The 25,020-nt window shown below is 37.4% G+C and overlaps 1 protein-coding gene across 1 annotated transcript; it reads right to left on the reverse strand.

The window, feature by feature from the left end:
* Positions 1-317: 317 nt before the first annotated feature.
* On the reverse strand, positions 318-24,764 carry Ms4a13 (membrane spanning 4-domains A13). The gene is made up of 7 exons (XM_070031801.1): positions 24,487-24,764; positions 21,299-21,414; positions 18,296-18,436; positions 14,946-15,002; positions 12,090-12,209; positions 6,873-6,968; positions 318-903 (listed from the first exon to the last, which is right to left on the reverse strand). Exons 2-7 carry the CDS (start codon positions 21,347-21,349, stop codon positions 844-846), a joined length of 525 nt encoding a protein of 174 aa, XP_069887902.1. The 5' UTR covers positions 21,350-21,414; positions 24,487-24,764; the 3' UTR covers positions 318-843.
* Positions 24,765-25,020: the final 256 nt, after the last annotated feature.

Here is a 25,020-nt window from a genome sequence, read left to right on the forward strand (position 1 = left end):
TGTTGTCTTGGGGGCTGAACTCAGGGCCTGGGAACTGTCCCTTATCTTTTTCAGTCGAGGCTGGAGCCACTGAAGCCACAGCTTTACTTCTGACGTTTTGGTGGTTATTTGGAGATAAGAGTCTCACTTCTGGCTTTTTAATGGCTAATTGGAGATAAGTCTCATGAACTTTGCTGCCCAGGCTGACTTTGAACTATGATCTTCAGATCTCAGCATCCTGGGCAGTTTGATTTGAAAGTCAATTTAACAGATTATCTAAACAATGATAAATAGGAAGCTTGGGGGTGGGGGGAAGGATGAATAAAGCCAACAGAGACTTTCAGGGTAGAGGAACTTTAATGAGGACAGGGTAAGTCAAGGAACAATGAAGAGACTCAAATTGGTAGCTGTTTGGATCCATTAAGGTAGAAGCTAGTTTAGGTAGAAAAACTCATAATGTGAATATGTTTTACTCATAAGGACATATAGTGTTAATGTTTCCTGTTAATTAGATGACATCCATCCTTCTGGTTTGTATAGCCTGCACTGGACAGAATACAAATCATTTTGTGGGTCTTGTACAAAAGATCTTCAATGAAGAGTTCACAGCTACTGAACATAACCATTTCTTCCTCGTAAATCTCATATTTTTTTTAATATGGAAAAGCTTTTCCCATGGAACCTAGAAAAATAAGTGTGCACAAATTTCTTGAACACTGAGGAGAAATATCTGACTTGTGTATTTTCCTTTTTTTGCGTGAAATCTGTGGCCTTTGTAGTAGTTTTGTTAAACAGAAATATCATTAGCACCCACATCATCAGCACACCACCGGCATCAGCACAAGTAGAACATTTGTCTAGTTTTCAAAAAGTACTCTCTACTTCCTCTGATTCATTTGGAGTAGTAGCTTCATGTGTTTCACTCTGGGGAAAAAAATTAAACATATACAAATCATGTTTCTTAACATCACTCAACAAAAAACACACAGTATCGATGCTTACAAAATAAGATCTTAAAAGTTTCACTTGCATTTGTGTCTTAATATCCACTTCGACTTACTTTCTTGATGTTTTTGGGAGGGGGAGGTATGAGGAGGCTGGTACTAGGGTTTGAACTCAAGGCCTATGGTCTCACTTGGCATTTTTGCTCAAGGCTGGCATTTTACCACTTGAGCCGTGCCTCCACTTTTGGCTTCTGGGTGGTTAACTGGAGATAGGAGTCTCACGCCTTTCCTGTCTGGGCTGGCTTTGAGCCACAATCCTAGATCTCAGCCTCCTGGGGAGCTAGGATTACAGGTATGAGCTATCGGTGCCTTGCTTCAACCTACCTTCTTAATTCCTTCAGGAAACATTTGTAATGTGGTATATGTCTTGATCTTCTCAACAAAATATTCATGGTAATTTTGAACATAAAAAATGCCAGAAGGTCAAAATTCACCTTGTCTTCTCATCATATTTTCGAATTATTACCCATCTTTTCCCTCCCAGGGAAAGTGTTAGTTTGAATTTAAGGTAACTGATATTTTCTTTTCTTTCTAGTTTACCAACTGACCTTGCATCCTGAATAATGGAGTACAAATTTAGTTTTCCCCGGTTTCAAACTTCATAGAAGTGGAATGAAAATGTATTCTTCTCTGTCTGCCTTTTTATAGTCAACATTTAAAAAGTTCTCCCACATTTTTTAGTGCAGTCATACTTCACCTCAATTATTATGTAGAATCTTATTGCAGTAATTTGCCCTGATTTACTCACCTCTCAAATATTTGTGTTGCTTTCACTTTAGAATTATTATAAACACTATTCCATATTATTGGAAATGTATAAGGACTTAAATTACTGATCATAAAGTTATAGACATTTCAACCTTTAGTAGTTCTTAAAAAGTATTCAAGTTGCCAGGTGTTGGTGGCTCATGCCTGTAATCTTAGCTACTCAGGGGGCTGAGATCTGAGGATCACAGTTTCAATTCCAATTAACCACTCAAAAACTCAAAGTGGAGCTGTGGTTCAAAGTGGTACAGTGATATCCTTGAACAAAAAGGGGGTCCTGAGTTCAAGCCCCACAATAAACAAAAAAAGTATTCAAGTTGTTGCAATAATTTATATTGCAACTAAGTGTGTGACAGATTTGTTTGCAGGGCAAATCAGCACTTGGAATTGTTGATGCATTTCTTGAAAAAAGACTATATTACTCTTTTTGATGGCTGAATAATACTTCACTGCTACAAAAATTCTTTGTTCAATATGTCTTCTTCATTCGTCTGTTGATGGGCATCTAGGCAGACTGTAATATGGGTATTATGAAAAGTACTGCAATAAACAGGGGTGTGAAGGTATCTCATAATAAGCTGGCTTTGTTTTCTTTGATGATATATGCAAGAATAGTACAGCAGGATCATATTGTTCTTTTTTATTTTTTTGAGACATCCCCATATTGATTTCCATAGTGGGTGAACTAATTTACAAGTTTTCCTTTTACAGGTTTCAATTTCCTCACATCCTTAAGAGTGTCCCAAAACAAGGGCTTTGGGTAGCTGACATTGGTAGGAAGCAAATTTTATTGCTGCTGTTGTCAGTTGTGAATGCTGAACTTGGGGCCTGGGCACTTGTCCTGGAGCTCTTTTGCTCAAGGCGAGTGCTCTACCACTCTAGCCACAGCACCACTTCTGGTTTCCTGGTGGCTAATTGGAGATGAGTGTCATCGACTTTCTTACCTGGGCTGGCTTCTTAAGCTATGATCCTCCAATCTTAAACTCCTGAGTAGCTAGGATTACAGGTATGAGCCACCAGCGCCCAGCTTTTTTTTTTGGGGGGGGGGTCCAGTCATGGGGCCTGAACTCTGGCCCTAGGCGCTGTCCCTCAGCTCTTCAGCTCAAAGCTAGCGCTCTACCACTTGAGCCACAGCGCCACTTCCGGCTTTTTTCTTTTTGCTTATGTGGTGCTGAGGAATCAAACTCAGGGCCTCATGCATGCAAGGCAAGCGCTCTACCACTGAGCCACCTTCCCAGCCCCCAGCGCCCAGCTTTTGAAGCTCTGTTCATTTCTTCTTCCCACCTTCTTTTGTGCCATATTCTTGTTAATTTTTGTCTTTTGTCAGTTCAAATCTGGTCTTTAGCCCTTTAAGTTACTCAATATTTTTTTTTTTTTTTTTTTTTTTTTTGTAAATCGTAGGGCCTGAACTCTGGGCCTAGGCACTGTCCCTCATCTCTCTTCAGCTCAAGGCTAGTGCTCTACCACTCGAGTCACAGCATCACTTCCGGCTTTTTCTGCTTATGTGGTGCTGAGGAATCAAACCCAGGGCCTCATGCATGCGAGGCAAGCACTCTACCACTGAGCCACCTTCCCAGCCCCTAGTTACTCTATTTTTAAACTCTAGGTTTGCTACTTCATTAAAAAAAAAATGATTTCCCTCTCTTTCTTTTTTTTTCTGAGAGTCTTTTTTTTTTTTTTTTTTTGCCGGTCATGGGGCCTGAACTCTGGGCCTGGGCGCTGTCCCTCAGCTCTTCAGCTCAAGGCTAGCGCTCTACCACTGGAGCCACAGCACCACTTCCGGCTTTTTCTGTATATGTGGTGCTGAGGAATCGAACCCAGGGCCTCATGCTTGCAAGGCATGCACTCTACCGCTGAGCTACCTTCCCAGCCCCCTGACAGTCTTTTTGAATGTCATTATTGTAATCTTTTCAACACATTTCTTTTAGTGTTTAAGAAATCTTTTTTTTTGTGTGAAGTTCAACATTTTCCTTTTTCTTCTACCAATAAACCATAGTTCATGTTCTTTTAAAAGGAATACACTACTGTTTATTTTTTCAAATTTTTGCTGTTGTTTAAAACTGGACATAATATTATTTCATACCCACCTAGGATCAGTGCTTATTAGTATCTTTTCAGTGTCTTGTCTCCCCTAATTGTATAATCTGTTTTCCCTTCTGTCTTTGGCCTGTGGAGTATGTACTCCTTTGTCTTTATTTTAAGGTCTAGTTTCTCAGGCTTCTCTATTCAGTCAGCATAAGTACTTGATCATTGGTTACTCAGAGGTAGTGTTTAAACACTGTCCTGTCTGAACTGTATCCCATAATATTCATATACTAATATCCTAAACTTTAGCATCTCAGAATGTGACAACACTTGGATGTAAGGTATTCAAAGCCCTAATAAAGTTATAATAAAGTAGTTCCATTGAGCCCCAATCCAAAGTGATTGTCACACTTATATATTTTGGGTACAGACAGATACAGACGAAAAGCCATATGAAGACACAGGGCAAAGACACTATCTGAAAGCTGAGAGAGCTCAGAAGAAACTAACATTGTTAACACTTTAGTTTTGAACATCTGGCCTTTATAGCATGAGAAAGCAAATTTCTGTTGTTGAAGTTACAGTCTATAGCACTTGGTTCTGGCAGTACTACCAAGTCCTTAAGTATTCTGAGTCAATGGGACTTCTTTTCTTTCCCAGGTATCAGTGTAGCTTGAGAAGGGTTTTCAAAGGTTAGGCCATTTGTATGTCCTGCTTAACTCTCACTTTGATTTTTGTAAAGGTTCTTCTTTTAAAAGATTATTTGTAAGCTGTACAAAGGAGGTGCCACTTAGCAAAACAGTTTATGATATAATGCATCTTGATCAATGTCACCCCTTACAACATTCTCACCCATCTTTTCCAAATCACCCCTTCCCTCACTCTTCTTAATTTTGTAGGATATACACTGGAAATAAGTAGCTCATGAGGACTGTCTGTAGTTTCCTGAGTGAATGCATACTTTTGTATACACTTATACTTTTTAGATGATAGTGATAAATAGAGTATTATCAAGGCCCACAGCCAATTCTGACATTATTATATCTCTATATCCAATATATATGTATACATGTATTTGTTCTCTGAATCTTTCTGCTAAATTTCTGGTTGTCAGTCAGCTTCTTGTCCCAACAGTACTCTGGTCATCTCACTAAGGAGGCTGGGATATGTCAACTGGTATTGCTGGCTCAGTTGGTGTTAGCTCAGGCAGTATTTGTCTTATCTTCTGGTTTGCCCTGAGAGCTCTATTTTTATAAACAATACTTCTGGTGATGAAATTTTCTGTATTCAGCTTCAAGTAAGTTAGCTCTCAAGTAGCCATATTGCTGGTCTTGAGAGTCTGACTCTACAATTATGCAAACCTCTACCTAACTAAACTTAGAAGATTGGAGGAATAGGAGCCAGCTCCAAGAGAACTTGTCAGAAGTATTCAAAGTTTTATTTAGATGTGGTAGAGTTTTCATAAACACTTCTCACTTTTGTTGTATATAGTACACTCAACTTCCAGAATCTTTCATTGACACTTTTGTCAGTGTTAGCATTACTTTTAAGGGGTATTTGCAATGTCCTTAGTCAGCCATACTGAATGGGCTAGTCATTACTTATGTTTCAAAAATCTCTTTTCCCACAATATCTAGTATTTTGTCCTTTTGAGTTACTTCCATCCTTCTAGTTACTTCTGTCCTGCCCAGAGTGGACTTCTTTGATTATACTATTTTCCAGTCCTGACATTATTATATTTATATAAACATATATCTTCATTATATATATAATTATAAATATATAGTGTTTATTGTTTTTTCCTCCCATTGAAAAGCAAACTCTTGGGCTGGGAAGGTGGCTTGGTGGTAGAGTGCTTGCCTTTCATGCATGAGGCTCTAGGTTCGATTCCTCAGTACCATATAAGCAGAAAAAGCCAGAAGTGGAGTTGTGGCTCAAGTGGTAGAGTGCTAGCCTTGAGCTGAAGAGCTGAGGGACAGTGCCCAGGCCCAGAGTTCAGGCCCCACAACCGACCAAAAAAAGAAAAGCAAACTCTGTTGGTTGAGGCCCTGCCATCTTACTCATGGTCTACTTAGTGTAATGATAATAGGCTTTCCACATATATATGGGAAAGACTGAATGTTAGGTATTGATTTATTTTAAGCTTGTGAAAAAATAATCATTCCCCAAAACTACTGTGGAATATAAATTTTTATGGTGTTAGATGCTGTTAAACCTGATCTTGTAAATAAACTCCCCCCTCCAAATACTTATTAAGATTACGTGACTACATCAATTTCACAAGTTATACTTGAAGTCATAAACACCTTTTAATCTTCATAATGATAGTGGTCATTATTTTAATCTACTTTGCTTATGAACTCTATGACCTGTAACAATAAAACTATTTTTTTTACAAACAGAGTGATATGTAATTTCTTTCCTTTTGCTTAGTATCCGCTGGTCCCTCTTTCTCTCATTCCCTCCCTCCCATCACCGCCCTTGAGTTGCTTAGTTCACTTTCTAATGTCCAGTGCCGCTGATGGGCGCTGCTGCTGTTATTTTCCCCCTGCTTGCAAATAAACTTCTATCACAGAAAAAGTAATCTCCTGTATGTAAAGATATTCATATTGAAATGTTCACTGAATCATTGTTTATAATCTAGAATAGACTAGAAACAAGCAGTTTATAATTTAGAATATGCTGTAAACAAAGCTGGATATTCTGTAGTAAGGAACAATAAGTAATAAAACAATAAACTTATGTTTTATAATGGGAAGCTATGATAGTTGTGAAAAATGTGACAAAATATTATGAATATGATCACACAAAAAATAGGAAACTTGTGTCTAGGGTTTTCGTAGGTGTGGATATGTGAGTGTAATGAGCATTATAGTAAGGGTTCAATCACTATGTTTTTTTTTTAAGTTTTTATATTGTAGCGAATTTTATATTCGTAAATTTTGTTTTCCTTTTATAAAATAAGGGGAAAGGGATAAGGAAATATTGTCACATTTTATTTTTTATTAGTTTCAAACATACTGTACAATGGATTTCAGCTCCTTTAGAGCATGCTTGCCAGAAATCAAGATCTTTTGATTTGATGGAATAAATACTTACCAAATGTGAACAGAGGCAGATTGAATACACAAGTGCAATAGCAAATTCCAAGGGGTAGGAGATCAGTAAAATACGTGAAACTTCTCTCCCCAGTTTCTGTAACAAGAAATCGGGTGAAATCTTGTATTATGATCTTTTACAGTAGGAAATGAACTGCTATCTCACAGGTCTGGACAATTATGCCATTTGAGTTTAAACTGATGATGATAAGCTAAAGAATAAATACAAAGCACAGACATATTCATGGAAGTTGCTCCTAGGACAAGACTCAAGGGAAATCACTTTCTCTAGGTGTTTTCATTCCTTTGCTTTCTGCCTCACTTCAGGCTTCCATCCCCCAAGTTCAGCGTCTGTGGCTCTGGCCCTGACCTTCATCTTGTAGTGTCCTTTTCACACTCTTCACGACATTGTTCTCACCTCAGTGGAGTCCATGGCACAGCTCACTTCTAAACTCTTTTGCTTACCACATTTGACACTCTTACCCCCTTATCTCTAATAATACGATGAGCATTAACAGTTTTATTTATTTATTTTCTTGTGCCAATCCTAGGGCTTAAACTCCAGGGCTTACATGCTATCCCTGATCTTTTTTTGCTAAAGGCTCTAGTGCTTGAGCCAACTCTACTTCTGGCTTTTTGGAGATTAATGATAAGAGTTTCATAGTCTTTTCTGACCTGGTTGGGTTCAAGCCTCGATCCACTGATCTCAGCCTCCTGAGCAGCTAGGATTACAGGTGCAAACTATCAGCTCCCCATAAGTTTTTTTTAAAAAAATATATTTATTGTAAAGATACTGTACAAGGGGATTACAGTTACATGAGTAAGGTAATGAGTACATTTTCTATTGAGCACTGTTACCACCTCCTTTGTTTTTTCCCCTTCCCTCCCTCCCTCCTTCCTCCCCACCCTCTGAAGTTGTAAAGTTGGTTTTCAACATAGTTACAATGGGTGAACCTATATCCTTATTTCAGCATTTTGTCATTTCCATTCCCCTCCCCAAATTAGAAAAAGATGCAGGGCACCGGAATCAAACACAGTGAAAACAGGGGTTATACCATGGGGGAAGTATATGCAAAAGTAACAAAAAATTACATAGTACATTATAAGTACCTTAAAAACAACAGCAACAAAGTTAAAACCTCATGTACCTATCTTGGGGTTCATTTTACTTAGCACCTTCTTATATGGTCATATGTACATAGCTTTTGACCTTTTCTGCTTGTCTTATACATATACTAGTTATTGCAAATAAAGGAAACAGTAGGACCTATGTTTCTTTGGGCCTGGCTTACTTCACTTAATATATTTTTTTCCAAGTCTTTCCATTTCCTAACAAATGGGGTGATGTCATTCTTTCTGATGGAGGCATAGAATTCCAATATATGTACATATTCATATATGTATATATATCACATTTTCTTGATCATCTACTGAGGGGCATCTGGGTTGGTTCCATATCTTAACTATGGTGAATAATTCTGCAATAAACAGTTGTGCTGGTAGCATTAGTATGGCCTTGTGATCCTTTGGGTAAAGGCCCTAAAGCAGGATTGCTGGGTCGTAGGGGGGCTCTATATGTAGTCTTTTGAGGGATCTCCATACTGCTTTCCAAGAGGTTGAACAAGTTTACACTCCCACCAATAATGCAGTAGGGTTCCCTTTTGGCCACATCCCTTCCAGCATTTGTTGTTATTAGATTTCTTGATTATAGCCATTCTAACTTGGGTGAGGTGGAATCTCAATGTTGTTTTGATTTGCATTTCTTTTTATGGCTAGAGAAGCTGAGCATTTCTTCATTTGTCTAATGGCCATTCTTATTTCCTCTTCAGAGAAGTTTCTCTTTAAGTCTTTAGCCTACTTACTAATCGGGCTGTTGCATCTTTGAGGATTTGTTGTTGGGGGATTTAATTTTTTGATTTCTAAGTATCTTTTAGAGATGAGACCCTTGTCCATTGTATGGCTAATGAAGATCTTCTCCCAATCTGTGGACTTTCTATTGATTTTGCTAGCTATGTCCTTTGCCATCAGAAACTGCAATTTCATGCAATCCCATTTGTCCAACATTTCTTTTGTTTGTTGTGTTTCTGGGTCTTTATTAAGAAAATTTTGGCCTGTGCCAAGGAGCCCTAGAGTTTCTATTCCTTCCTGTAACGTTTTTAGGGAGTCTGCTTTTACTTCGAGGTCTTTGATCCATTTGGAGTTGATTCTGGTGCAGGATGATCTATAAGGATCTGGCTTTAGTTTTCTACAGGTGAATAACCAATTTTGCCAGCACCATTTACTGAAGAGGCTGTCTTTCTTCCATTCTATTTTTTTTAGCTGCCTTATTGAAGATTAGGTGGTGATAGGTCTGTGGGTTCATTTCTACGTCTTCAGTTCTATTCCATTGGTCCTGAGGTCTGTTCTTGTGCTAGTACCAAGCTGTTTTGATTACTATGGCTTTGTAGTAGAGTTTGAAATTTGGTATTGATATTCCTCCAGCACTGTTCTTTCTGCTAAGGATTGTTTTGGCTATTTGGGGGTCTTTTATTGCTCTATATGAATTTTTGGGTTGTTTCTTCTATTTCATTGAAGAATGAGGTTGGGATATTGATAGATATCACACTGAATTTGTAGATAGCCTTTGGCAGTATTGCCATTTTCACGATGTTAATCCTCCCAATCCAGGAGCATGAGAGGTTTTTCCACTTCCTTAGTTTTGCATCATTTTCCTTTCTCAGGTTTTTAAAGTTTTCATTATAGAAGTCCTTCACTTCTTTAGTTAACTCCTATTTTATTTTTTGTGGGGCTATTACAAAAGGACTTGCTTTCCTGATTTCAGCCATGCTCTTCTCTTTATTGGCATACAGAAAAGCCATTAACTTTTGAGGGTTAAGTTTATACCCTGCTACTTTGCCAAAGTTTCAGATCAGCTCCAGTAACTTGGGAATGGAGTCCATGGATTCTTTAAATATAAGATCATGTCACCTGCAAAGAGGGAGAGTTTTACTTCATCTTTCCCTATTTGGATCCCCTTGATGTTTGTATCTTGTCTTATTGCTCTAGGTAGGCATTCTAATACTAACTTGGAGAGAGTGGAATTCCTTGTCTTGTTTCTGAATTTAGAGGAAATGGCTTTAGCTTTTTGCCATTCAGTATAATGCTGGCTGTAGGTTTGTCATACACAGCCTTTATGATACTGAGGAATGTTCCATGGATTCCTAGTTTTTCCAGAGCTTTCATCTTAAAGGCTTGTTGGATCTTGTCAAATGCTTTTTCTGCATCTATTCAGATAACCATGTGGTTCTTATCCTTGCTCTTGTTGATGTGATGAATTATATTAATTGATTTGCGTATATTGACCCAGCTTTGCATCCCTGGAATGAATCCTGTTTGATCATGGTGTATAATTTTTTTTGATGACTTGTTGAAGTCGATTGGACAAAATTTTGTTGAGAAGTTTTACATCGATGTTCATCAAAGAAATGGGTCTATAGTTCTCTTTCTTTGATGAATCCCTGCCTGGTTTTAGGATGGGGATTATGATGGGTTCATAGAAAAAGAGTTCGGTAGTGAACTTTCACTTCCAATTTCATTGAAGAGTTGGAGTAGAGTTTTTTTTTTTTGTTATGTGTGTGTCACCTTATAGTAGAGCTTGAACTCAGAGCCTTGAGCCCAAGGCTGGAGCTCTACCATTTGAGTAGTGCACTATCTTGAACTTTCAGTTTCCAAAACAATGAGATAAATAAAGAATTTTCTCTTATAAACTCCTAGCCTCAGTTTCTTGATTATAGCAATAGGAAATGAACTAATATATCCTCCCCTCCTTATTTTCTACTCCTGAAGTTAGAATTGAGGAATTCTATATTAAATCTTCAGGAAAATTTTGTTATGATTTATAGGCAAAATATAATCATGTTTCTTTAAATCATCCGTTACTCATCATCTGTTTTGGAGGCATCACTGTACTTACTATCATGGTCTTCCTGTCCTCTAGGCTTTTTTTCTGTTAGTCCTGGGGCTTAAACTTAGAACGTGTATGTTGTCCCTGAACTTCTTTTCCTCAAGGCTAGCCCTCTACCACTTGAGCCACAGCTCTGTTTCTGGCTTTTACTGAATAGTAAAAATCTCAGCCTTTTTTGCCCAAGCGATTCAAACCGTGGTCCTCAGATCTCAGTCTCCTGAGTAGCTAGGATTATAGGCATGAGCCACTAGGGCCCAGCTCCTTTAGGCTTTTATTCTCTATTCTTGGTTTCTTTCCACTGATAGTCTTCTGGACAATATATTGCAGGGAACAAGAGTGTCTAGAGGAGGATTAGGAACTTGGTCCCTTACCTTTAATAGTGTCTCTATCTGTATTTTATCTTCATCTATTTTGTTCTGCTGTTCACACCAAAGGGGATTCTACTTCAATCTCTGCTCAAATTAGTGGGATATTTTTTTTAATTTTGAGACAGGCTGGCCTAGAACTTTCAGTGTAGCCCATGCTGACCTTCACCTTATAATCTCGTTACCTCAGCTTCCTGAGTGTTAGGATTACAGGCATATAGTACCATGCTTAGCTTAAATGGGAGATGAAAAAAATAAGCCTTAATATTTGGTACTTCTGAAATTAAAGACAACAAACTGAAATAAATCTATATATTCTCAGTAAAGACAATCTCCTTTAATGAAGAATGTTACGATCTGAGTAACATTTTTTTAAAGACAGTGATTGGATATTCAATTAAATGGAAGCAAGACAGGTTATGCATATATATATATATATATATATATATATATATATATATATATAATGGCAAAATTCATAAGTAACCAAAGAGGCTGTTATGAAAAGCTGTATGTTTAGATCAGAAGTGACTTAAGTATTCACAGTTTGAACTGGCCATAGAAGAATTCTTTTGTTGATTTTGAAAATGGTTCTATGGTCTAGGATTATACTATAGTTACATTAAGGGAATCATCAGTGACTTCTGTCTAATGCATAGATATTTCTTGTTGAGGCCTTTATATTTTTTACTTACTTTGTTGTATTTGGGCAAATCCAAAATTAAGATTATTAATAGTTAGTGAAATATTACATGTTACACTTATTTTTGAACTAACACTTTCAACCTGGAGCTGACTATTAAATCAAAGAATTTTTAGTGCAACAATAAAAGCTTCTCTTTACATTTTTCAAAACCACTGAAAAAAATAGTATGGCAACTATGAGGTTTCTTTAGAATTGGTTACTTACCGCTTGTCCAAAATTCCTGTATGACATAGAATGAAAATTCATCAGCTCAATTATGGTCAGAACTGCTGCAATACTTGAAATAATTACACAGAGAATGTTCATGGACAAAGAACAAATTAGCTGAAAAGGAGAAAAAGGGTAAATGTATTCCATTTAGAATAAACACCTTGCTTAGTTTCTTTTGCTAAAGTAAGTCATATAGTTAAAACTTAGGGTGAGTTTGTGAGTCTTTTAGAAGTGTTTGCATGCTTACTATTCATGTAAAATACTTTTCTGATTTACTTGGAAACCAATTACTTGAAAGGAATCACTAAAATATCATCAGGTTCAGAAGCATTCATCTTTGAACTTCACTGGTTCAAAAATCCTGTATTTTATAATCTTGTGAGACAACTGTATGAAAGCTTGAGGTTTCTAAGAAAAGGTTAAGAGAATGATGAAAAAATGGCTATTTGTAGAACTAAAATCAGATTTTAATATTAGGTTTTCATTGTCTAGGAAAATATCTCAGTATCTTCAAGCAGACATCAGTTTTTTAAATCTGTAGAATGACAAGATCAGACTAATTTCTAAGATATCTTTTTATCCCTGATTCTGGGGCTTGCACTCAGGACCTGGGCAATGCCTCTGAGCTTTTGTGCTCAAGGTTAGTGTTCTACCACTTGAGCCATTATGCTACTTCTTGCTTATTGGTGGTGAATAATAGATAAGAGTCTCATGGAATTTCCTGCACTGGGCTGGTTAGCTTAAAACCGTGATTCTCAGATCTCAGCCCCCTGAGTAGCCAGGAATACAGGCATGAGCCACTAGTGTCCCTGGCTCTAAGGTATCTTTAAAAAAATTCTAGGGGCTTGAAGGGTAAACAAAGGAGGAGGCTGCAATGCTTAGTAAGAAATGTACGCATTATCCTGCCCATGTAATTGTAACTCCTCTGTACAGTATGTTCACAAATAAAATAAAATTAAAAAAAAAATAAAAAAAATTCTGGGGGCTGGGAAGGTGGCTCAGTGGTAGAGCGCTTGCCTTGCATGCCTGAGGCCCTGGGTTTGATTCCTCAGCACCACATAAGCAAAAAGAAAAAAGCCGGAAGTGGCACTGTGGCTCAAGTGGTAGAGTGCTAGCCTTGAGCTGAAGAGCTCAGGAACAGAGCCCAGGCCCAGAGTTAAGGCCCCATGACCGGACCCAAAAAAAAAATTCTGAAACAATTTTTATCTTCCAGATCTTTCTGCTTATGTTATAGCTAGGTCTTTCTTTCTGGACATGTCGCCTACTTTGCTAAAAGATCTGTTCTGGTTCCCAAACTCACTAGTCCAGACAATGAAGTTTTACAGCATTATAATATCTGTACCTAAAGGCATTAACATTATTTTCTTTTTTATGTTTTTTATTGTACAAATACTGTACAGAGGGGTTACAATTACATGAGTAAGGTAATGAGTACATTTCTTACTGAGAATTGTTACCTCCTCCTTTGTTTTCCCCTACCATCCCTTCCCTCCCCACCACCCCACCTCCTCCTTCCCCTGCTAAGTTGTAAAGTTTGTTTTCAACATAATGTCATGTACATCTCATTGTTACAATGGGTCAATCTGTATTCTTATTTCAGCATTTTTGTTATTTTCCTTCCCCTCCCCAAATTAGAAAAATGTATATAGAAGATGCAGGGCACCAGGATCTAATTCAGTGAAAACAAGGGTTATACTGTGGGGGAAGAAGATACAAGAGAAACAAAAAAATTCATATAGTACATTTTAAATATGTTAAAAACAATAGCAAGAAAGAAAAAACCACTGTGTCCCTATCTTGGGGTTCATTTCACTTAATATCATCTTATATGGTCATTTGTACATAGCATTGACCTTTTCTGCTTGTCCTAGACTTATATTAGTTATTGCAAATAAGGGAAACCATGGGACCTATGTTTCTTTGGGCTTGGCTTACTTCACTTAATATAATTTTTTTCCAAGGCTTTCCAGTTCCTAACAAATGGGGCAATGTCATTCTTTCTGATGGAGGCATAGAATTCCATTGTGTATATATACCATATTTTCTTGATCCACTCATCTACTGAGGGACATCTGGGTTGGTTCCATCTCTTAGCTATGGTCAATAATACTGTGATATTAACATTATTTTCTCATTACAATATTCCTACAATGTTGAAATATAGAACATTGAAACAAAACAACAAGTGCATTTAGATTTAGAAGTTTTAGCTGGGGGCCAGAGGCTCATATCTATAATCCCAGCTACTCAGAAGGCAGAAATTAGGAGAACAGTGGTTGGAGGCCAATCAAGCAAAAATGTTTGCAGGATCCCATCTCAACAGATATAGTTAGGTATGATGGTATATGCCTGTCAGCCCAGCATCTCAGGAGGCTAGGTTGGAAGGACTGCAGTTCTAGACTAGTTCAGGCAAAAAAGCGTGTGACTTCATCTTAACAGAAAAAGCTGGGCATGGTAGCATGCATCTGTCATGCTAGCTACACAGGAAGCATAAGTAGCAGGACTGTGGGCTAGACGTGGCAAGGAAAATGTGAGAACTCAAAATCTCAAAAATGATGAGAGCATAAAGTGTTTAGAGATATGATGTAAGTTTCAGAGTACCTGCCTAGAAAGTGTGAAGTTGACTTGAAATCTCAGTACTGCCAAAAAAGAATTAGACATTTTTATACAATCATCATGTTTTAACTATTGTGGCATATTTTTCTATCTTAATTTATGTAATCTTAGACTTTCCTTTCTTTCATTTCGGTTACAGGGAGGGTAGTTTCTTTCATTATTTATAAATATATTCTAATTAAAATTAATTTTGTGACAAATCACTTCTAGAGATGTTCCAAATATTTAACTTACCCAAATCTCAGTTGGATGCCTTACTGCTTTTATTATGAAGGCTCCTCCTATGATAAACTGGATAGAAAACATTTATAAAAACTCACTGATAATTCTTGCAAACTTGTAATGCATTTTTAAACAACTCTTTCTAATGGTAACAAAATAAAAAAAGTTTAGTAGAAGTAATCAGGACAAGGTTTTCTATCATGAAATAGTTATGTAAATAAAGGTAATGGTTAATAAAAAGTAGGATCATTCATAACATAAATATAGAAGGGACCGTGGAAGAATTCGGTGGGTATATGCTAAGTGGATACCTAAATGTATACTTACAGCATAAAGAAAGCTTTCATACATGTGAGTGATTCCTCATTTATTAACTCAATTGATTATTATGTCTGATTATGAGTATTGTGTACATATACAAAATGGTCTATGAGTCTAATTAATAGTGTAACAATACTAAATATGCCTTTGAACTGAGAGACTATAGCCATTACTAAGGTAATGGTTGCTATTCACGAGGGGGGGGTGTCTTTGTTTTTTCCCCTCTCTAAGAAAAGAGGTTCTGTTATTTTATGTCAGAAAGTCCATTTTCCAAGAAGCAATTGTTTGCTTCTTGTTTGAAACTAGACTGAACAATTCCCCAAAAATATTGTCTTACAAGCTTAAGCAGTTTGACAAGGGTGGACTTTTGGAAAAACATCATACAAATTCTGTAAGGATAACTTTAACTCTACACATTCTGTACTTGATTCTTTAATGAAAGCTGATGTCTCTAAGAAGGTACACAGTGAAATGGTACTAGTATTGTAAATTCTGACCTGGAGTGCTAAGTAAATTATCAAGTCATTTGTTTTATGAAATGCCTTTCAAATTTTATAACTAAGTGTTTTTCACTATGTTACATTTGAAAATTTATTGTAAGACTTACATAAGCATGCTATTTTTATAATAAAACACTAAGGGATAATTAAACACCAACAAACACTAAGGGATAAACAGTATTTATCTGAGTTTTGTCTGAAAATTTATTATTTTTCTTTTTCAAAGACATTTTAAAGACATTTATGAATCAGTACATCATTTATTATTGAGCCCATACATTGCTTATCAATCATGTATTGTTCCTCCTGATTTTGCCTGAAACGTGATTTTTTTTTTGGGTGCCAGTTCTGGGTCTTGAACTCAGGGCCTGCACTGTCCCTGAAAAATGTTTTTTTTTTTCTAAATGCTAGTGCTATACTACTTGAGGCACAGCTCCCCTTCAAGCTCTCTGATAGTTCCTTGGAGGTAAGAGTCTCACAAGCTTTCTTGTCCAGGCTGGCTTCAAATGGCAATCTTCAGATCTCAGCATCCTGAGTTAGCTAAGATTACAGGTATGAACCACCCGTTCCTGGCTTGAAAAGTAAATATTTTTATCCTCATTTTCTCATGGCACTTTAGTGACTTTCCACCATTCTTTTCCCTCTAGGTTTGAATCAAGTTTTATCAGATTCTTACTCACTATTACTTGTGGTTGAAGTCATCTATTGATCCTTCACTCATTCATTTCTATCCAGATAATTAATTCTTGTCTCTGACTCTTTCTTTCTCTCTCTCTCTCTTTCTCTGTCTTTGTCTGTCTCTGTCTCTCTCTGTCTCTGTCTCTCTGTCTCTGTCTCTGTCTCTCTCTCTCTCCCCGTGATACTATTTAATTCTCAGTGAGGTGCTTTGGATTTCTCTCCAATCCTTTTCTTCCCATATTCACTCTCTTGTCCTTGTTATAACTTTAAAAACTTCAATTTCCTGTACATACCTTGATTACTACCTGCTATGTTTCCAGCTCATGTGCTGTGGTATCTATACCCTAACTCTCCTCATCTGTCTATTATTTGGTTAACTTCCTGTTACAATATTCTGCACCAGCTTAAAATTCAAAAGTGAACCATTGCAAACACTCCTTAACCATTTCCAAATCCTAATCACTGTTGCATGGTTTAACAAAGATCCTGACTAAGCAGAGCATTCAACCTACCGCACGCCTGTGCTGCTGAAGATACACAACCATCTCACTACACAAGCATGTTCCTATACCTTCAATGTTGTATAAGGCTGTATAAAACTCAAACTTCTTTTCCAAAATCCTCTCATTATTTTTCCCTAGGTGACTATTTCACATTCTCTTCTCTTTTCTCTAACAGCCAAGCCACTGCTATCCTCTCTTTTAGCTTATACTTTGCTTCCTGACTGAGTTATTTGAAACTATTAGAAGCAAACTTTCTCAGGCTCCCAAGCTCCATCAAAACTGGCTCTTTCTCTTTCTTAATCTTTTTATTAACCCACCCTGATACTATCTGTACTAATGTTTATTCTTCTTGTAGGATTTCCTGTGTGATACAGGATGCAGAATGGCTCTCTTGGCCTCCACTACTAGATGTGTACTCTAAAACCCCAAGCATCTCCAGACATTATCAAATGTTTTCTAAGAGGTAAAATTATCTCCAGTATTGGAGATAACCACTAAAACTCATCACCTCTTGCCTACACAGAAACACAGTCCCAGCAGTCCCAGAGCTCTCCCTATTTATCTCATATCATCAATGTTCTTTCTACTTGTTCTTTCCCCTCAACAAAACACAATTGAAACAAATTTCCCCAGCTAGTACTCCATTTTCCAAATTTCTTTTGGCCCAATATTCTCTAGCTATCACCCAACCTCTCTATTCACATTAGCAAAGCCTATTCAAGGAGAAGCTGTCTGTTTTTGCTATCTCTAATTCCTCTTTTCTTATGCTTCTTACTCTGACTGAAATCAGACTTTTGTTTCATCATTCTAATGAAACTACTTGTCATGTTTACATTTGTTACCATATTTCTAAACCCACAAGTTAATAATCATCCCCATCTTATTTGCTGAAACAATAGAATATGATGGAGCTGATTTTTTTATTTCCTGTAACGTTTCCCTTTTAAGATGCTATTCTCTTAAGTTTTCTTTCTACCCAATGGCTGTCTAGAAACCACACAAGAGTGAGGATAATGGCAAATTAAAAAAAATTAGTACTGATTAATTGTGCACATAGGCTAAGGTGATTTATACTTGGTAATGTGTATTATGGTAAAATTCCTTTTCTTTGGAATATTTAAGGATTATTTCTCCTCTGGTTGTCATTGTATATTTAGCCTACTATTTACATTCTTGTAATAAAATTTGTAAATAAATAGCATTCAATGCATATTTCTTAAAGAAATATCTGACATTGAATAAACCACTGTGGTACTTTATTACATGAATCTCTTGAAAAACTTGGCTTATAAACTGTCTCTTACTTTCTCTGACATGAGTATTACTTAGTGAAAGAGTAAATCAGTAGAAATATACTCACAAAGACTCCCCATAAAGCACATCCTGTTCTGTAAGTTAAAGGCTCATATACTCCAAAGAATCCTTTAAGTTGTCCCATATACAAAACCAGTAGGAAATACCACATAAAAACATGAAAAATGCCAATCATAATCTGGATAGCCTAGAAGAAGAGAGAATTATTAGTACTGAAACTGTAATTTTAAATACAATTCTAGTAGATGTTTCTATAAGAATACTTCAAAGTCTTTATAGAGGGCAAAAAGTAAAATAGTATTCCACTTAGTGCCATGTATTTCCTGGAAACTCACCAGGAAGGAATTGAAGATTTTCAGCCATACTGGGAGGAACAGAATGTTCATTCATAGTAACCTGGCCACTTCCTCTATGAAACAGTAGTTTGATTATACCATAAATAATAGCAAATAATGACAGGAGGGGAAATCTACTGTGGGTATCTGAGAGAAAGTGTTTGTAGGAAGCAACATATTCAATATTTTCTTGCACATCAGTAATTAACTAAGGATGAATAATCATTCCTTCAAGGAATACTTGGTATGGATTTTTTTAACAAGCATTGTTAGAGTACGGGTACAAAACAATACAGCAACAAAATGAATATTCAAGCTACACTGCATGAATGGAAATAGATTAGAGTAAGGGATATTCATTAATTTTCATCTGTAAGATTTCTAAATTTTTTAGGTGAACTTATACTTTATATTCTGAATCACATTTTAATGACTCTTCAAATGAAAGTCTTTATAGGTTATTTTCATTTTCATATGAACTTTAACAGGAAGCCAGTTCTTGTTTTCAGAATCTAAGCTCTTTGCAAAGTAGTCTATAAATCACCCCATTGTAGCAGGCTAATAGTTTTTAAATTATTAAGCAGTAATATGTCCGGTTATGAGTACAATTCATCTTGGTCACTGTCGCCCCTTTCATTTTTCTCCTCCATCCCCCTTTCATCCCTGCCCTCAGTTATGTGGCTCTGTTTTTATGTAATATCCATTGAATATGGTTGCCTTTGCTTGCCCCTCCTCCCTCTATTTATGCATTGAGTATGATCGCCTTTGCTTGCCCCTCCTCCCTCTATTTATGCATTGAACATGATTGCCTTTGCTTGCCCCTCCTCCCCCTATTTATGCATTGAATATCATTGCCTTTGCTTGCCCCTCCTCCCTCTATTTATGCACCTCCCTGTCATGGTTCCTACCACACGTTTCCATTTCCTGCTGTTCATTTTGTAACCAGCTAATTTTTAAAGATAATTTTAGAAACATTTAAGATTTTTTTAAAAGGAAGACTTTTTTTTTTGGTAAAAGACTATTTTTTTTTGTACATTGAGTAAAGGCTTCCCTCTGCATTAAATCTGCAGGGATGATACCACTTGGAGAGCTTCTTAGGATTTGATTCAGACCACAAAATGTTTGGAAGTTTAAACTTTGGTTTTCTCATTTGTCTATAATCAGCCTCTAATATGTTGCCCAGCATGGAGAAGATACTGGTGAATGCCTCCTGCATAAGAACACTGGCACTGCTGGGCATGGTGGCTTAAGCCTGTAGTCCTAGCTACTGGAGACAGATTTGAGGGACTGCAGTAAGAGGCCAGACTACGCATAAATATTGGCAAGACTCCATTTCAACCAGTGGCTGTGTATGTGCCCATTATCCCAGCTATGAGAGAATCACAGTGGCTGGGAGCAGTGTACACACTGGCTTCTTGTCTCTGAGTCACGGGAGGAAGCACATCTTTATGCTCCCCCTAGTCACAGCCTAGGCCATTCTGGGTAGGCAGTGAGATATTACCTCAAAACTAACCAATGAGAAAAGGGGCTGGTGGGTGGCATGAGTGCCTGATAGCAAGGATAAAGCCCACGTTCAACCTCTAGTACTGCCCTGCAAGATTCTTAATTGCCATGAAGTACATTGTTGCCATCAACGATATTATATCCACATGTGTTTTCCAACTTTTAAAAGGAGTGGAATTGAAAAATACTACCCTTTTATATGGATAGATGGTGCTCTCTTCAAAACTATAAAATATTCAAGCAATCAAAGCTTATGAAGAACTGTACCACAGTGTGCAAAAGACAAAATGGATTTTCTTAGTACAAATGGGTCTTAATCCACAGCCAATGAATGGATTCCATAAGGTCCAACTCCAAAAAAAGAGTGCAAAGGACTGCTGTATGTACACAATTTTGAAAAAATTCAGAGCTGTCATTCTGATCATAAAGCTAAGACCTCCTGCTAAACAGTTAGGAGACTGCTGCCAATTAAGAATGCAAATTTAAATACTACACACTATGTACATTTAGAGAAAGCCCAGGTCAGAGGAAGAGTTTTCGCCCCTTCAGTTGTGAAAGTGGATGATCATAATAACCCCGTGAGGCTTAGAAAGAGAACTGTAAAATATCTAACTTCACAGGCTTAAAATTTAATGGAAATACATGATTATTCTGCTACATAGACATAACAATAATACATTAGTTAGATCAATGCTAGGTGTATAACTTAAACACACACACACATACACACAATGTACACATGCCATAATGCTTTCACTATTATCCTGTGTGTGCTAATCTTTTCAGGACATTGCCTTTTAAGCACAGAACTTCTTTTTAAGTCAAAACTTGTAGAAAAAAAGGAACATGTTAAAATTGCTTTTTTGGGGGGGTCAGTAGTGGGGCTTGAACTCTGGGCCTGGGCACTGTCCCTGTGCTCTTCAGCTCAAGGCGAGCACTCTACCTCTTGAGCCACAGCGCCACTTACGGTTTTCTAGTGGTTTCTTGGAGATCAGAATCTCACGGACTTTTCTGCCTGGGCTGGCTTTGAACCATGATCCTCAGATCTCAGCCTCCTGAGTAGCTAGGATTACAGGCGTGAGTCACCGGCGCCCAGCTAAAATTGTTTTTTTATTTCACCAAATCATCCTGTTTCCAAATCTCAAAATATCCATTTTAAAACTGAGTTGATGGTCTTGAGTTTAGTCAACCATAAGAGGATTCTTACTTACCCCTAAAACAAGAGTATCTGCTGTAGAGAGTTTTGAATTCTTACATCCCATACTACCGGCATTTCCTCTAGTTGATTTTTCTTCTAACCTCTGGTGATATCTTTATTAGTAAACCTCTACAAAACAATATAAACATACATGCATGGTTTTCTCAGAGGAAAACTTAAATTTCATTCTTTTTTTGATAACAACCTTCATGACATAATAGTTTTCTTCTTTTTATGTTTTTATTCTTTGAGGGATCAACTTACATCTATTTTGAATATCAACCCCAATAACTGAAAAGAAAAAGTATGAGTGTATCACAGATACTACTTCTTAGTAGTTAGCACTGTCTATAGACAGTGTGGTGTAAAGAACAACTAGAGAATAATGTTAAGAGAATTTTAAATAAGGCTTTCAACAATTCATTTGCAATTCATAATCAACTCAATGCAATTCATAGTGCCCTGTTTGGAATTTTGAAACCAAATTATTGTATTTAAAATTGTCAAAAATATGGGCAGATGGGTGCTTTTCTCCTGACACATGCCTGCTACCTAGTTCTTTTTTTCTTTTTATTTGATTTGTATTGTCTTTAAGTAGATATACAAAGGAGTTGCCCATTTAACAAAAGTTTATGAATACAACATACCTTTTTCCTATATTACAAAGTATGCTTTATTTCATTAAACTTGTAAAAGTTGTGTCCATAATTCTAAATGGTGCTCGTTTTACCTGTTATTGTATTTTTTTCTAATGTGTTTAGATTATCTTCAGAGTTTTATTAAGATAAAAATTGGGCTAGTAATTATACTCTTGGTGGAACTGTATTCTTTTATTGACCTGATATTCTGGAGGATATTTTGACAAAATGACATTGTGTGATTAAAATGGAAAGACTTGAATATTTTAATGACTCTTTAATTTCTAAAATTTATTTGTGAAATGTCACTTAATGGTATGAGAGCTAATAATAGCAAAAGAGAGCAAACAAGTAAGCTTTATAGATTCATACATCATCTTTGAGAAAAACAGGATTTAGATTTATAGACAGCCAAGTTTAATTACTAAGATGAAAAAAATAAAAAAAAATCATAGAACGATAGAATTCATGTAGGGTAATAATAAAAAGAATAAAAAGGCATTTCTAGATTGCTATTTTTGTTACTTTTCAGGGAGGATGTCTGAAGTGCTTTTGTGTATATACAGTTAAATTTCTTTCAAATTTGTAGTTTAACATTGGTAGCACCATGAAGTGACTTGGGAAATACACTGTTTTCCATCACCAGACTCTCAATCAGCTCACCAAAGCATTCCAGGTGAAGTAGTCATAAATATGTTAACAAAAAAAGCATGTATTCATGTGTTTAAAACCTTCAAGTTAGTTCTTGGAAGAAAGAAGTACTGGAGTACATCTACTCAATAACTAGTGGGAGTTCTTTCTGAAAACACTTTTCTTTTTCTTTGTTTTCTTTTATTTGTTATTGTTTTGATATAGGTTATTACTATTGTTTAAGCTGGCCTTGAACTCTCCATCTTGCCTCAGCCTCCCCAGTGCTGAGATTATAGGTATGTGTTTCACACTTGGATTAAAAATATATTCTGTATTTGGGTACTCTAAAACAAAATAAGCATTGCAACTACAAATAAATAATCAATTTTTTAATGCTGGTACTTGAGCTTGAACTCAAAGCATGGGTGCTATTCCTTAGCTATTTTGCTCAAGGTTGGCACTCTAGCATTTGAGTCACAGCTCCACTTCTGGCTTTTGGTGGTTATTTAAGAGTCTCATAGATTTTTCTTTCTGGTCTGACTTTGAACTGTGATCCTCAAATCTCAGACTCTGAGTAGCCTGGATTACAAAACTAGGAATCGTTTGTTTTTGTGGTAATCCTATCACTAATTCAAGGTAGAACACTTTCCTAGTCATATTCCTAACCCACTGTCATCTTCTCAACTTTACATAGAAATCCTGGAATAGTTACAGCTATCATTTCCTTTAACTTCTCTAAGCAGAGATGTAATCAATGCCTATCTCCAGATAAAAGTAAAATAAATAATATATAATCCTAGATACTCAGCAGTCTGAGATCTGAGGTTCATGGTTCAAAGCCAGCCTGGACAAGAAAGTCCATGAGACTCTTAAATCCAATAAATTACCAGAAAACTGGAAATGGCTCTGTGTCTCAAGTGGTAGAGCACTTGACTTGAGCTGAAGAGCTCTGGGACAGCACCAGGCCCAGAGTTCAAGCCCCATGACTATCCAAAAAAAAAAAATAAATAAATAAATTAAAATCAAGAGGATGAAGAAAAGACCAAGTGCCAGTGGCTCATGCCTATAATCCTAGCTACTCAGAAGGTGGAGATTTAAGAATCACATTTCAAAACCAGCCAGAGTAGTTCTCCAATTAATTAGCAGAGTGCGAGCCTTAAGGGAAAAACCAACTGAGAGTGCAAATCCCTGAGTTTAAGTACCAATACTGTACACTAGTGCACTCACAAAGCAGCTTCCCAGCAAGTACACAACCCCTTCATGAACTGTTCTCTTGCCCACTTTGTCAACTCTACCCTGGCCCCCGCCATGTTTCACCCTAACAGCTCCAGTAGTAACCTTCTTTGGAAGTTCTGCCTGTTGGAACTCTGCTTGTTTTCCTAACATTCTGCTTATAATTCCTAACAGTCCATTTTCAAGGCAGGCCCCTAGCATTGACCTCCCAGAGGAATTCAGTTCCTTATATTCAGGGACAGTACTGGGGTACTATACTGACCACATATACACATGAACCCCCTCCTTTTTAATTTTTTCTCATTGGTGTTTTCGTGACTTATTCACTTGTGGTCACTTTAGTGGGATCGGATAGAAGATTCCAGAGGTGACAAGTATTTTACTTCCTAAGTCACCTTATAGTGATTTCAGGTGAAAAAAAAATGCACCTATATAATAAGAGTCCATACTTGATAAAATCAAGAGTGAATGATGGAGTCACGTGCAAGGGACTGGGTCTATAGAACCAGCTATTCAAGGTTGGGAGTTCGAGACCAGTCGGGGAAACACAGTGAGAACCTGCAGATCTAGAGCGAACATCAGATAGTTGTGGATGGGAGAGAGATGGGGCTGTGCGTGTCCGTGCACGTACGTGTGTGTGGCCCCCCAGTATTCTGTCTCTATACTTCCTTTATAGTTCCTGACTTCGGGGCCGCATTACCTTGCATCTTACTGGTTCAAAGTCCCAGAGCCTGGCTTTGCTCTCTCTGGTCCGGCTCCGGCTGAGGCCTACTGGGCCCAGGATGCTCTTCCAGCATCCAGTCCAGGTCCTCACACCAGAGCCTGGCTGAGGAGGCAAATACCTGTCGATGGCACCCTTAGTGCCAGTTCCTCAGCCCCCGCTGCGTGGCCATCACAGGGGGAGCCTGGAGTCCAGCGCCCAGCCGGTCCTCTGGCTCCTCACGCAGTGAGGATTCCCCCCAACGGCAGCAGGGTGGTCCTACTGCGCCTGCGCACGCACGCATGCACGCACGCACGTACCACGCTGTAAAGACAGGGTGGAGGAAGTGCGCATGCCTGGGAAGATTCACGTGACTCTGCAGGTCACGTGACAGGCCAAGCTGGCCAACTACTGGTTTGGAGCCTGAAGAAATGGCTTTGTTAAATGTGGGTTCTAAAACGGACCCCTTTTTGGTACATCTCTCTGCATGGCTGCTGCCAAGAGACCCGGGCTTTCACCTTCCCTGTGTTCTAC

Source organism: Dipodomys merriami, unplaced genomic scaffold, assembly GCF_024711535.1.
Source record: "Dipodomys merriami isolate MVZ:Mamm:240054 unplaced genomic scaffold, mDipMer1.0.p SCAF_21, whole genome shotgun sequence".
Taxonomy (NCBI): Eukaryota; Metazoa; Chordata; class Mammalia; order Rodentia; family Heteromyidae; genus Dipodomys; species Dipodomys merriami.